Genomic DNA, 12,468 nt, shown 5'->3' on the forward strand with positions numbered 1-12,468 from the left:
AGGGTCGCACATGCCTCCCTGTCCTCCGTCCAGGTACATGGCAGAGCCCACGCAGGTCCACACGCACTCCTGTCCTGATGGTCATTAAGACTCTGGGCCCCTGAGCTGCTTCTCCATCGCCCTCCTTCATCCCCTCAAAGGCCACTTTGGACGGCAGCAGAGTCCGCAGTGAGTCCAGAGGCCTCACAGAGCGAGAGGTGTGCCTGGGGGGACCCACATGGCAGTCCCCCTGGCAGAGGGTGCAAGGGCTTGGGACTCTGTTTTTCAGATGGATGAGTGGAGGTGAGGATGAAGGTGAAGAATGGGAAGGATGAGTGTGCGATGTCCCTACGGGTGACCCAGAGGTGACTTCCTGTGTCGAGCTGGGGGCCATGGGTGGGAGGCGGCCCCACTACCACTTGAGGGGCAGCCGTGAGCTGGACCATCTAAACAAGGAGAGGGGTGAAGAGCTGACAGGGCCTACATGCCTGACCCAACAAGTATCAGATGGCCTCTTGGAAGCGGGGAGTGGGAGCAGAACCAGATTTATTAAAAATCTTATCTGGAGGGTTTGCATTTCAATGGGCTGTGGATTTGCATATTTTAACAATAACCTCCTGGTTCTTCTGTCTGGTCTGCGCTCACTGGTTGTCTCTCTAAACCATGATCACTGCTTCAGTAAACCCTTCCTAATCCAAAGGTACAACATCGCCACTTTGCTGGAGGAGGGAGGATTAAAGGCCTTTCTCTCTGGACCAGAAATAGGGCTGTTCGGCGGGTGACCACTTCTGGCCTCTGGACCCTCCTGTCACCGGGGCATGGCTGGCAGGAGGGAGCGATGCCGGTGACAGGTGCATTAGAGGGTTCAGTCACCCATTTGCTGGTGGCTTGGGTGGTTAAGAATCTGCCTGCAACTCAGGAGACCTGGGTTCGATCCCTGGGCCAAGAGGATCCCCTGGAGAAGGGAATGACTACCCACTCTAGTATTCTTGCCTGGAGAATTCCATGGAACAGAGGAGCCTGGTGGGCTACAGTCCATAGGGTGGCAAAGCGTCGAACGTGATTGAGTGACTAACACTATCATTTTTCTTCCATTTGCTCAGTGAGCATCTGAACACCTACTGCGTGCCAGGAGCTGTGGGAACAGAACCATGTTGGCCTTCCCTCATAAAGAGGAGACAAATGTTAAACAAATAAATCTACAAATTGAGAACCGTACTGGTTCATAACTGTCCTAAGTTGGTGGCAAGGCAGTGAAGTAAGGGGAGCATGAAGGGACCCTTCCAGGTGGGGGCGGGGGAGTGGAGACCTGAAGGAGGTGTTGGGGGGTGGCCGGGCAGCAAGTGCCCTGCACCCACAGGTGGGCTTGGGACCTGCCCTCACGCCTTGGGAACGGCGCCACCATCTGGCCTGGCCAGAGTCGCCTCAGAGTCTGGCCCATGATCAGGGGCTCCAGCAAAGGCATGTGTCACTTATGCAATCACTGCTGGGTGTCCTTGAGGCAAAACTTTATGATGACAGCCAACAGGATCCCTTGACTCTCTCACCCCTCTCTATGGAGTGAACCATATGCAATTTATTGAGGAGGTAATTAAAACAGTGTATTTACAACAAGCTGCAAATAGTGTGTGCCCCTTCTGCCAGGCCCCTTCCGTGTCTCGAGGGGACTTCAGGAGCCGCGGGGCAAGGGATTCATCCTTTCCTTCCAAGGCTACTGAGGGCCTATTGTGCACAGTCCAGGGAATTCAGGAGCCTAGGTTTCAAAATCTGCCCTCTGGGGCTTTAAAGAAACAATCCCTCCATTCATTAATTTGTTCATTACAAATTGCTAAGTGCGGCAAAGGCAAAATCCAGGTGGAGGGCAGGGTCGTTGAAGAGCAGCCGGCCTGTGCTCCGCACAGTCCCATTCAGGGGTTCTCTTCTCTATCCATACTGGATGATTGCCTCCTCATTTAAACCAGAGGCTGGAAATTCTCAGTCTATCCTCCACAAATTACCCAGAGGTCATCTTTAAGAGATAAATCTTTGAGTAACACTGTTTCTGGAGCTCTGTTTCACAGTTCCACCTGAAAACACGTGATGGTCAAGGAAATGTCTGATGCCTGGAGATAAGCCTGCAAGGTGATGGGGACGCAGAAAGGCAGCGTGTTCAGGGCAGCCTCACGGGCAGCCCCTGCCCTGTCCTGTCCCCCAGGCCTCCACCCTCAGAAGGGTCCCATCCTTGGGGTCTAGTGCTCTGCAGTTGCCACCTTGAAATTCTTATAATGTTATCCTTGAACTTGGGTTTTGTAAGTGTAGTTCGTGGCGTGAAGAAGCCCGTGTAGGGGGGCTTGGGGACTCTGCTTATGATCGATTCTTCCTCCTCCCTGCCTGATCCACATACATTCTGGTCCCCACGTGCAATCACTCTGCTTTCTAGGCCAGCCAGCAACGGCCTGGGTGGGGTTTAGGGAGGGTTGGGTCAGGCCCACTCTCCCTGTGGCCCGCCCTGGCTCACAGCGCTGTGACATGTCTGTCTGGTCAACAGAGCCTTTATTGTAGCAAGTGACTAATGCATCTCTGAAACAGCCTTTAAAATACCCTTGAGGGTCACCTGCCCACGTGGGTTAGGGCCATGGGCACAAGTGGAGTCTGGCCTGAGTTCCCAGGGCCCACCCTGGGCTTGGTTGTACCAGGTTGGTCTGGAGTCAGTGGAAAGAGGAACCCAGCCCACCCTCAGGATACAGCACGGGGCTCTGGGTACCTCTGAGGGTCTCCATACCTGAGGGGACCTTCTCTTTCTTCTTAACCTTCCTGAGTCTAGCTTACATTTCTCTCCTCAAGGCACCCTCCAGGCATGAGCCACAAAAACGAAATTGTATAATTTTGGTGATTCTGCATAGGAGTTAAATGTTCTGATGTTTGCATTTAAAACTGGCATCACACAAAATAAAGATGAATGGTAGAATCCATGCTAATACTTTAAATTTTATATTTTTCTTTACTTAAAATGACATCAAATAGCTGAGTAAAAAAAAAAATATCATGACAAGTCAAGAAAGATAGCAACCACGAAAGAAAGGGAAAGCTTTGTATTTTAGTGCTCTAATGATGCCTTTTCCCTTGCTTTTTGAATAAGTGAAAGTGTTAGTTGCTCAGTCGTGTCCAACTCTTTGCGACCCCACGGACTGTAGCCAGCCAGGCTCCTCTGTCCACGGGATTCTCCAGGCAAGAAGACTGGAGTGGGTTGCCATTCCCTTCTCCAAGGGATATTCCCAACCCAGGAATCCGACCCAGGGATAGAACCCAGGTCTCCAGCACTGCAGGCAGATTCTTCACCATCTGAGCCCTGCAAATTGTCTCTCTTCCCAGAGCAGCGGTGCCACTGGGGTTGGGGCACAGATGTCCCAACAAGCCCAGAACACAGAGTCTGCTTTTTTACCATTTCTGTGGCCATCATGTGTGCTAGGGTGGGGGACAGACAGTGTAAAAGCTGAGTTCTCTGGGAGGATGAGAACAGACTGGGGGACAGAGGAAGAGTAGGGGCCAGGTTTGAGGAGTGGGTGGGCGCACACAGAGCTAAGAGCCGCCTCCAGTGCAGGCTGCGGGTTTGGACAAGAAGAGTCAGCATTACCATGAATTCCCGGTTTGGGGAGATGTGAGCCCTTCGGGTAAGCAGGGAACTGAGCACTACCAGGTACCCACATACCCCGAAAGGAGCCAGAAAGGACCCTTGGCTTTGAGGTTTGGACACCCACCCTGAAAGTACTTCCAAGGGCTCAGCTGCCACTGGAGAGCATGCTGGCCGTCTCCATAGGCCACCACAGTGACCCTGCCACCCCCTCCATCCTCCCCCACCCCCAGCCTTATGCAGGGCACTGGCCCAGACCTTTTCTGGCCCACAGATTGGCAAACAACATGGAAGCTGACGTTTTTGAGACCACTGCACTAGTTTCCTCCCTCATCTCGTTTAATTCCATCCCCAACCTGAAGGAATTCCTTCATGAGGTCTGTGATGTCACACAAGTACTACTCAAGCACGGGCGTGGGTGCACGTGTGTACACATACACACACACACACACTCCAGGAGACAAGAGTCCTGAGTTAGGGTCTGGGAGTCTGGGGGGAGGAAATCAGGTCCCTGCTGTTGTTTGAGAAACAAGTGACTGTCCCAGTCTGTCACACACACACTCACACACACACACAAGAGAGAGAGTAGTATAGGCCACGTGCGGCCAGGGAGCTGAGAGATAACCAGTGAAGTCTTACTGGAAGGATAGGAAGTCTTGTTGAGGAAGGAGGCTTTGGGTGGCCGTTCCCTGGTGGCTCACATGGTAAAGAATCCACCTGCAATGCAGGAGACTTGGGTTCAATCCCTGAGTTAGGAAGATCCTCTGGAGGATGGAATGGCAACCCACTCCAGTATTCTTGCTGAGAGAATTCCAAGGACAGAGGAGCGTGGAGGGCTACAATCCATGGGATCACAAAGAGCTGGACACGATCAAACTACTGACACTTTCACTTCACCTTTTATTTTTTTTTGGAGGAGTGACAGGGAGCTTTCCAAGCTCTTTTTTTATTTCTGAGACAGCTCTCGGTCAGCTCACTGGGGCCTGGTGTGAAGCAGGGGGCTCAGCGTCCTGAGAAGACAGGTGGAGGAGGACCCAGCTCAGGGGCAAGGGGCCCAAGGGATGCTGCGGGCAGTCAGGGCTGTCCCAGTGAAGTAGGGCGAGTTCTGAATGTCCCCAGGGCCCTCCACAGCACTGTCTTAGGCAAGGGCTGCACTGTAAGGGACATGGAGTGGGGGGGTGGGGCACGGGCTCAGCTCTCCCCCAAAAACCTCCATGCCAGCCCTCAGGAAGGTGGTCATAGCAGAAGCAAAGCCAGGTGAAGATAGCCCCTCTCTGGTCTGGGGGCAGAACAGCTGTGGGCACTCAGGGTTCTGCAGGCTGCCCTGCTCCGGTGTGGCCTCATCCCAGCCTTGCAGAGCCCCTTCAGGGCTGGGGAGAAGAGACACAGAGACAGGGGTGTGGCTGCCACACAGGAACAAGCCCAGAAGCACAGCGGGAGTTGTACCAGGAGGACAAGGGAAAGGGTAACTGATTCCAGGTTAACCAGGGCTGGCTTCCCAGGTGTGGAGGGAGGGCCCAGTACCCTGGCCCACAGGGGGCAGCAGAGAGCCACAGACCTCTGTGGGAGGACCACGTGGCCCCCAGAGCAGAGATGAGTGGGGTGTGGGAGGGCTAGAGAGTGTCAGGAAAGATCTGGCTGGCCTGTCCATCAGTCTTTTTGTCTGCCCACTGGCCACAGGCCTCTCCTTCCATGGGGAGCCACGCTGGACCGACAGGTGAAGCCTTTGGACTAGCTCAATCATCATATTTATTCTAATTGTATAGTAATCATCCCCAAGGAGCCCGGTTCAAATGAGCTTGACATTATTAAAATTTTAATGCCCAGTTTTCATAGCTGAATGAATATTTAAAGGGTATGTCCCAGCTTAAGTTATGATGATGAAGAAATTAATGGAATGTCTTGTTTAATGCATGGATATGTGTTGACGCAAAAAGTGGCAGAGATGGGGAGGGGTACGGGAGGCCGTGCCAGAGCAGAAGGGGCCTGGGAGGGAAGGAGCCCCGCCGCCCACCCTTGGCTACAGCAGGACAGGGAGGGCCCCAGTCCTGGGCCAGGACCACCCGCTCCCCCTGAGAGTTGCCCCCCGGGCTGGAAGCAGGAACACAGTTGAGGACAACAAAAGTTAGCGATGTCCCCAGAAGGGCTGACCCCGGAGGCATGAGGGTGGCTTCATGCTTAATCTGTCCTACCGGCAGCCCAGCTCAGGTACCAGGAGACCCAACCTGTGCTGAAGGCCACAGGGGGCATGGGGTGATGACCTCCAGGCTGATGACCCTGTCTCCAGCCCCAGGCCCACCTAGAAGGACAATATCATGGCTGAGAGGGACAGCTGGACAGAGGGGCAAGGGATGGGTTAAAGGACAAACACAAAGACTCAGGCTCCAGCAACCTCGACATTCACTTACAAGGGACGCCCTGGGGCTCATGTGGCTGAGAGATCCAGAGGCCACGGTCAAGATTAGAGGGGCAAGGAAGTGGCCACCGCCCCTCCCGCCTTCCTCCCTGTATCCTCTCTCCCCCTCCTCACCGTTCCTGCCTCGCAAGGCCATCTCTGCAGTCTGGTGTGGCCTCCTCTCCTCAGGACAGAGGCAGGCTTAGACAGGGCCTGAGTCTGGAACAGGGAAGAGAGATGCTGGCCAAAGAAGGGAGGTCTCCCTTCAGGCCCGAGGCGTCAGTACAGAGCCTGCTAAGAAATCTTCCCAACTGATCCTGACACTTTATTTCTGCTGAGAATTAAGAAAGCACAGGCCATATTTTCTCTCTCCATCTAGCAAGGCACTCTCTGACATCCCCGCGAAGGCTGTGTGGATGCTGACCATCCCTAGATCGTAATGGGATATGAAATATGACCCCGGGAGTCACAGGTCCACGGGAGCCAAGTCAATTCTGTTCCACCACGGGTGCCTGGCCCATGGCCGAGGGCAGGTGGGAGGCTGGACAAGCCCCTGGGTCCCTGTTGCCAGGATCCCAGAATTGGAGGGGGTCTGGGAGCACCGTCCGGGGCTGGCCTGCTCAGGGAGGGCTCGTTGCGGGGGGGGAAGGCAGGGGACTGAAGGGAACTAAGCCTGAGTCCATGACCTGGGGCAGAGCATTGACAAGCGCCCGGGTACCCAGGACAGTGGGCCGGTGGCTGGCTGCCTGAAGCTGAAGTGCCCCCACAGGGCGGTGGGGGGCGGGGAAGGCTCCAGGCACAGGCAGATTCCATTTGCCTTGTTTACTTTACCATGGAGAATGGGTCTCCTCACAACAGAAACAGTTCCACCCCACCCCAGCCCTTGTCAATCCGTAGGACTCACCCCCTCTGCTCGCACAAAGAGAAGGCTTGCTGCGGGGCTTCATGCAAGGTCCCCACCTTCGGAAACAAGGTGCCAGGGGTGGCGTCCTCCTGGGGTCTCTGACCTAAGCTTTTGGGGCTGGCCCGGGCCTGCTCTGGCCCCGGGGATGAAGTCTCCTCTGTGGGCTCCTCCCTAACTCTGGTTCACACACCTCTGCCTGCCCCTGCTCACCCCCAGTCCTCCCTGGAGAAGCCTGCATCACCCCACCCCCATCCCCACCTGCTCGCTGCTCTTCTGCTTTGAACTTTCCCAGACCTATCCCAAGCCCATCAGGCCTGGTTCCCAGCATCTTTGAACATGCAGGCCAGTGTCCAAAGTCCTGGGTTCATCTTGATCACCACTGACCACCTTGTGACCTCAGGCAAGTTTCTTAACCTCTCCAAAACTCCGCTTCCTTGGCCAAAGGTTCTCTATTTGCATACACCCTAGGGGAAGTGATGATAGTCTGACAATATGATTTTGGAGCAGCTGTTTGTGTTCCTGTAGGTGTAATAGGGCAGTGGCCCCCTTGCAACTCAATGCCCAAACTTGACTGTACATTCTATACAGAAAAGGGAGAATTCCTGCAGGGTCTTCCCCCTGGAGTACCAGGAAGACTTCAGGGTCAAGGGCAAGAGGCTGGAGGGGCTGTGGGAGAGAAGCTCACAGCCCAAAGGAACACACAGGGGGAAAACAGGGCTGGGCCATGAGGAGTGGGATGATACAAGAGGGGGTGGGGGCCAGATTTGGGGGGCTAGGCTGAGGAAGTTGTAGTCAGTATGATGGCCCACTCACCCCTTGCCAGAAGGACGTCTTCCCTTCGTCCCTTCCTTCCAGAGCAGCAGTACAGGGTGTGCTCACTCGGCCGTGTCCAATTCTTTGTGACCCTATGGACTGTAGCCTTCCAGGCTCCTCTGTCCGTGAGATTTTCCAGGCAAGAATACTGGAGTGGATTGCCATTTCCTACTCCAGGGAATCTTCCCAACCCAGGGATCAAACCCATGCCTCTTGCATCTCCTGCAGGTGGCTTCTTTACCACTGCACCACCTGGGAAGCCCCCCTTCCAGAGCAGCTTGGGGTCAAATGAGATGAAATATATGAAGACCAACCCACCCTTGTCATGTTATCTCTGTGCCTACCAACCCTGGCTGCATCCCAGACCTCCCACTCCCGGGGCTTGGATTTCATTGGAAAAGAGAGAATAATACCTTCCTCGGAGAATTATAAAAATTACATAAGCAAGAAAGCCATAGAAATTCACCCAGGAGAGTACAGTGGCCAGAACTGGGTCCAGGTCAGCCGTGAAGCCTTTCTGGAGTAAGAGACCATTGCAGTTCTGGGGGAGGGGGTGAACCAGGGGGAAGGGGTGCTCCAGAAGGGGGGAGAGCCCCGCAAAGGGCTGAGTGTGGAGCCTCCGAAGGCATAGAATGGAAGCCGGGGGGAGAGCCCTTCTCCCACAGTCAAATGCCTGCTCAGCCTCCTGGATCTTTTTCTCAAGGACTGGAAAGGAGGTGGTTTATGGGGGAGCCAGGGCCCCTGAAAGGAAGCTGGGAATTTCCTTATGGCCCTTTTTCTTCTCCTTGTGATTGCAGGTCCCCGTACCGCACGCTTAACTCTGCTGTCAGAGCTTACATACCTAGCACCTTCCTTTCCCTCGGCTCCATGAGGGGCACCGACTGGGGACCTCCGAGCAAACAGTGACACCCAACCCCCCCTCAGTGGGCCGGCCTCCCAGCATCCTCTCTTGCCCTCTGGCCACCTGTGCTTCCTGGTCCTCTGCTCCGTGCCCTGCCTTCTGCCTCTGTCCTTCCTCGAGTGACTCTGCCCTTCCCCGGCTTTGTCTTCACCTTGCTGAGTCATGGGCCCCCATGCTCCCCCACCTAGTCGTCTCGATGCAGCCAAAACTTGCTCAGAATCCTAGACCAGGAGGAAGCTTGCCACGGGCTAGTCCAGCCTCCTCCGGACACGAGGGGAAGTGGCAATGGAAAGTCACCTGGTATAGAACAAAAAGCCCCCAAATAGCCCTAGTAGACCCGGGTTCCCAGGCACATCCTGGCATGAGGCAGCCCTGCCTCGGCTTCTGCATCTATCAAATGGGGCGTTTAGTACATGCCTGCCTCTCGGGGTGCGTTTGGGAGAGAAATGCAGGTAGGCTGAGGGATCAGGGAGGTACATGACACGCAGAAGCACAGGCAGAGACACAAAGTTCGATCCATTTGCGCGATTCCTCCAGTGTTTATTGTCTGAAACATCTTGGGACCTCAGGGCCTCCTTCCTAGCCCATCCTATGCCTCCGGCGGCAGGAGGATTAAAAACAGGCTGCAGAGCCTCGGATCCTTGGAGTTGCGAGCCCCCTAGTGGCCTGAATGAGGCATTGGATGGATCCTCCCGAGAGGCCGGCAGCTGGGACATGGGGAGGCAGGAGGCGCCCTGGTGTCCTCCTGGCACCGGACATCACAGGAGACGAGTAGCTGCCCACCCCGCACATATCGTCCCCACCCTACCGAGGGGACAGCCTGGAGGCTGCAGTCTGAGCTCTGCTCCAACCAGGAGCTGCGCGGCCCGGAGCCTCAGGCACCCCTGGTACCCACCGCCGGCGTCTTGGGGATGGCACAGGAGTGGGGCGTAACTCACTGCCAGGCCCCAAGCCAGGCAGGAGCTAGTTTCGGCCAGAGACCAGCTCAGCAAAGCCAGCTGTGTCCTGGGTGGACCAACACCGCAGTTAGCAAGAGCCACTCACAGGGGACACCCTAGGGTCTTCAGTCCTGAGAAACCCTCCTGAAATCAGGGGGGCCTGGGGACCGCACTGGGGGGGGGGCGGGGCTTTAGTGAAGACCCTCACGTCTGTCGCCGCGCCGGTGCTGGGGGCGTGGGTGTCGGTGTCAGGGGTGTGGGCAGTGTGCCGTGTCCCTTGAACACCCGCGCACCTCGGGGTGCAGGCGCGCCTGCTCTAATGCTGCCCCCCTGTGCTCTGTTACAGATGAACCGGCCGATCCAGGTGAAACCGGCGGACAGCGAGAGCCGAGGAGGTAGTAGCTGCCTGCGCCAGCCCCCTTCACGTGAGGGCCCACTTGTCTCTGCCCCTCCCTTCTCTCCGGCCCGTCTTCTCCCCTCCAGCCTCCCGCTTCACCTGAGGGCCCACTTGTCTCAGCCCTTCCCTTCCCTCCATTCCCGCCCCCACCACGGGAGGGGGTTGCAGCGACTCCCTGCCTGCCGCCTCCAGCCCCCTGGGGACCTCGTGGCTGGGGCTTGGGACGGGGCTTTCGGGGCTTTGGAGCCCTGGGTGGCTGGTATGGGGACAGACTTAAGAGGAGACTGGATTGGGGTCTGCGTTTTGCTGGGGTTCCTTCCTCTCTGTGAGTCAACAGGCAGGATGTCCTGGGTGCTCCTCTGCCCCCTTTAAGACATCCAGAAGGGCAGGCCAGCCTCCGTGTCAGGAAGGAAAACCCCACTGTGATGGGACTGGACTGGCTGAAAGGGCGCCAGGATGGGAGGGAGGAAATGTGCTTCAATCCTTCCCCAGCCGTCCCAGGTGGCGCCAGGGGTAAGGAGCCCGCCAGCCACTGCGGGAGATGGAAGAGACACCGGTTCGATCTCTGGGTGGGGAAGATCCCCTGGAGGAGGGCATGGCAACCCACTCCGGTATTCTTGCCTGGAGAATCCTCTGGGCAGAGGAGCCTGGTGGGCTACAGTCCGTAGGGTTGCAAAGAGTCAGACACGACTGAAGTGACTTAGCACACACCTCTGGTGGGAATCTCAGGCCAGAATGGGCACCTCTGAGGAGGGCTGCCCTTGAGGGTGTGGGGCCCCTCCGGCCAAGATCCTGGACCTAGATACAGGCAGGCAGGACGATGTCTGGAAGGGGCCAGAGCAAAAGGACACAGACAGCCTCACCCACAAACGCAGGCCCCCGCACCTCGAGGGGAGGCTGTGTTCTCTCTACCAGTGTGGCCTCACCCCCACTGCACACAGAGGCCCAACCAGGCCAGGCTTCAGCTTCCTCTGTCAAGCACCCACCATCCTGAGTTCTGACCGGGCACCGTGCCCACTCCATGCCCACGCCAGCACCCTCTGCCCCTGGGCCCTCCCTGACTGGGCCTGGACAGTCACTCTCAGCTCAGCTCAGCTGGGCACTGAGGATCTTCTCTGTCCCTCTCCCCTCTCCCCCCAAATTTTCCAGGAAATTAAGAGCCCGAAGTCAAACAGACAAAAGCTACTTGCAAAGCTCAGAGGCGAGCTCCTTGTCCTGTAGTGTGGCCACAGGTAGCCTGCCCACCCCAGGGGGAGAGGCGGTGTCTAGGGTCCCTCCAGCACAGGTCGCTGCCCTCGGGGCCCAGCAGGGCTCCCACCTGGGTACAAGTCTTCTGTGGCCCTCCGGACCCAGGCCTCGAGTCACACCTGACAAGCCCAACCGGTGTCCTGGTGCTGCCCTAAGGGGCCCCATGCCCCAGGGCACAGGCCCGCATCCCCGTGACCCCCTGAGAGCGTCCCATCCTGGGGACCCCCATCGTGGAGGCGGAGACAGGTCAGTAGGAGAGCAGAAATGGTTCCGATGTGAAGGGCTTGTGCTGCAGAGACCACCTGATTCACACTGCTCGCTCCTGCCCCCTCCTGGCAGCCCAGTTACTCGCTTTTCTCTGCACACAGAGGCTCCTCAAACACCCAGGGCCAGGCCTCCGGCAATGCCCCTTCCCTGCGGCGGGACCTCACAGAGGCAGCGGAGACCCCAGCCCTTTGGGGGACACCTGTCATGTAAGGGAGGGAGCTTGGACGGCAGGCCACACCCACACCCCCAGAGGAGGGGTCCCCGAGGAGGGGGCAGCCAGAGGCCTCAGAGGAGGTGGCACCTGAGCGGATTGAAGGAAGGGACATTCCACACCTGGGGAAGGTGGAGTGGCCGGAGGAAGACCCAGTGGGAGGAGGGCCTTCCACCACCACCAGCTCAGAGTCCCGACGGTTTACACAAGGCTCACAGCCAGGTGTCGGGGAGGTCTGCCTCGCTGAGCTCGAACACAAACCATTTCTCCCTCACTTGCCTTGGAGGCAGTCGCTCTCCGACTCCAAGTTGCTAACCTCATCTCCTTTCTCCCATATATCTCCCGCGTTGACACTTGCCCCAAACCAGATTAATCAGCTTTTTTTTATCCTTCCTGCAGTAGCAAGGGCGGGGGGGGGGGGCGAAAGAGAGCCAAACCTAAACATCTATCTATTAATTGCATATTCAATATTAGACAGTGAGATGATCCTGAGTCAGCATCATCACCAAGCTCTTTTGGAAAAAAGAAAGTTTAAAATAATTTAATATCCATTAAATACTTCTTCTATGGAGGGAGGGGTATGGGGGAGAGGTGGACATTAACAAAGATGAAAGAAATGGGAAAAGGAGACGGGAGATGGAGGAAGGCATAGGAGGGGGAGGGGAGGAGAAATCCAACAGGAAAGGAAGAGCCCAGAAAGGAGAAGGGGAAGGAGCAGAAGGTGGAGAGAGGCCTGGGAGAAAGCAGGTAGATGGGAAGACGGCCAGGAGCCGGGGAGACTTGGGGGCACAGGTGTGGGGGCGAG

General features: G+C 56.6%; 1 protein-coding gene across 15 annotated transcripts in view; it reads left to right on the forward strand.

Annotated features, from left to right (window-relative positions):
* Nucleotides 1-12,468, forward strand: part of CELF4 (CUGBP Elav-like family member 4) — a 309,871-nt gene that overhangs the window by 227,133 nt on the left and 70,270 nt on the right. For 8 of the 15 annotated variants that reach the window (XM_081562383.1, XM_081562390.1, XM_081562387.1 and 5 more), the window contains exon 3: nt 9,887-9,935. In XM_081562383.1, coding sequence (XP_081418509.1) covers nt 9,887-9,935 — 49 coding nt within the window. Of the gene's footprint in view, nt 1-9,886; nt 9,966-12,468 lie in introns of all 15 variants that reach the window. The other 7 variants (XM_081562379.1, XM_081562380.1, XM_081562391.1 and 4 more) reach the window with 2 other exon arrangements.

Source organism: Giraffa tippelskirchi, chromosome 14 (assembly GCF_054371585.1).
Source record: "Giraffa tippelskirchi isolate mGirTip1 chromosome 14, T2T-mGirTip1v1.2.pri, whole genome shotgun sequence".
NCBI lineage: Eukaryota > Metazoa > Chordata > Mammalia > Artiodactyla > Giraffidae > Giraffa > Giraffa tippelskirchi.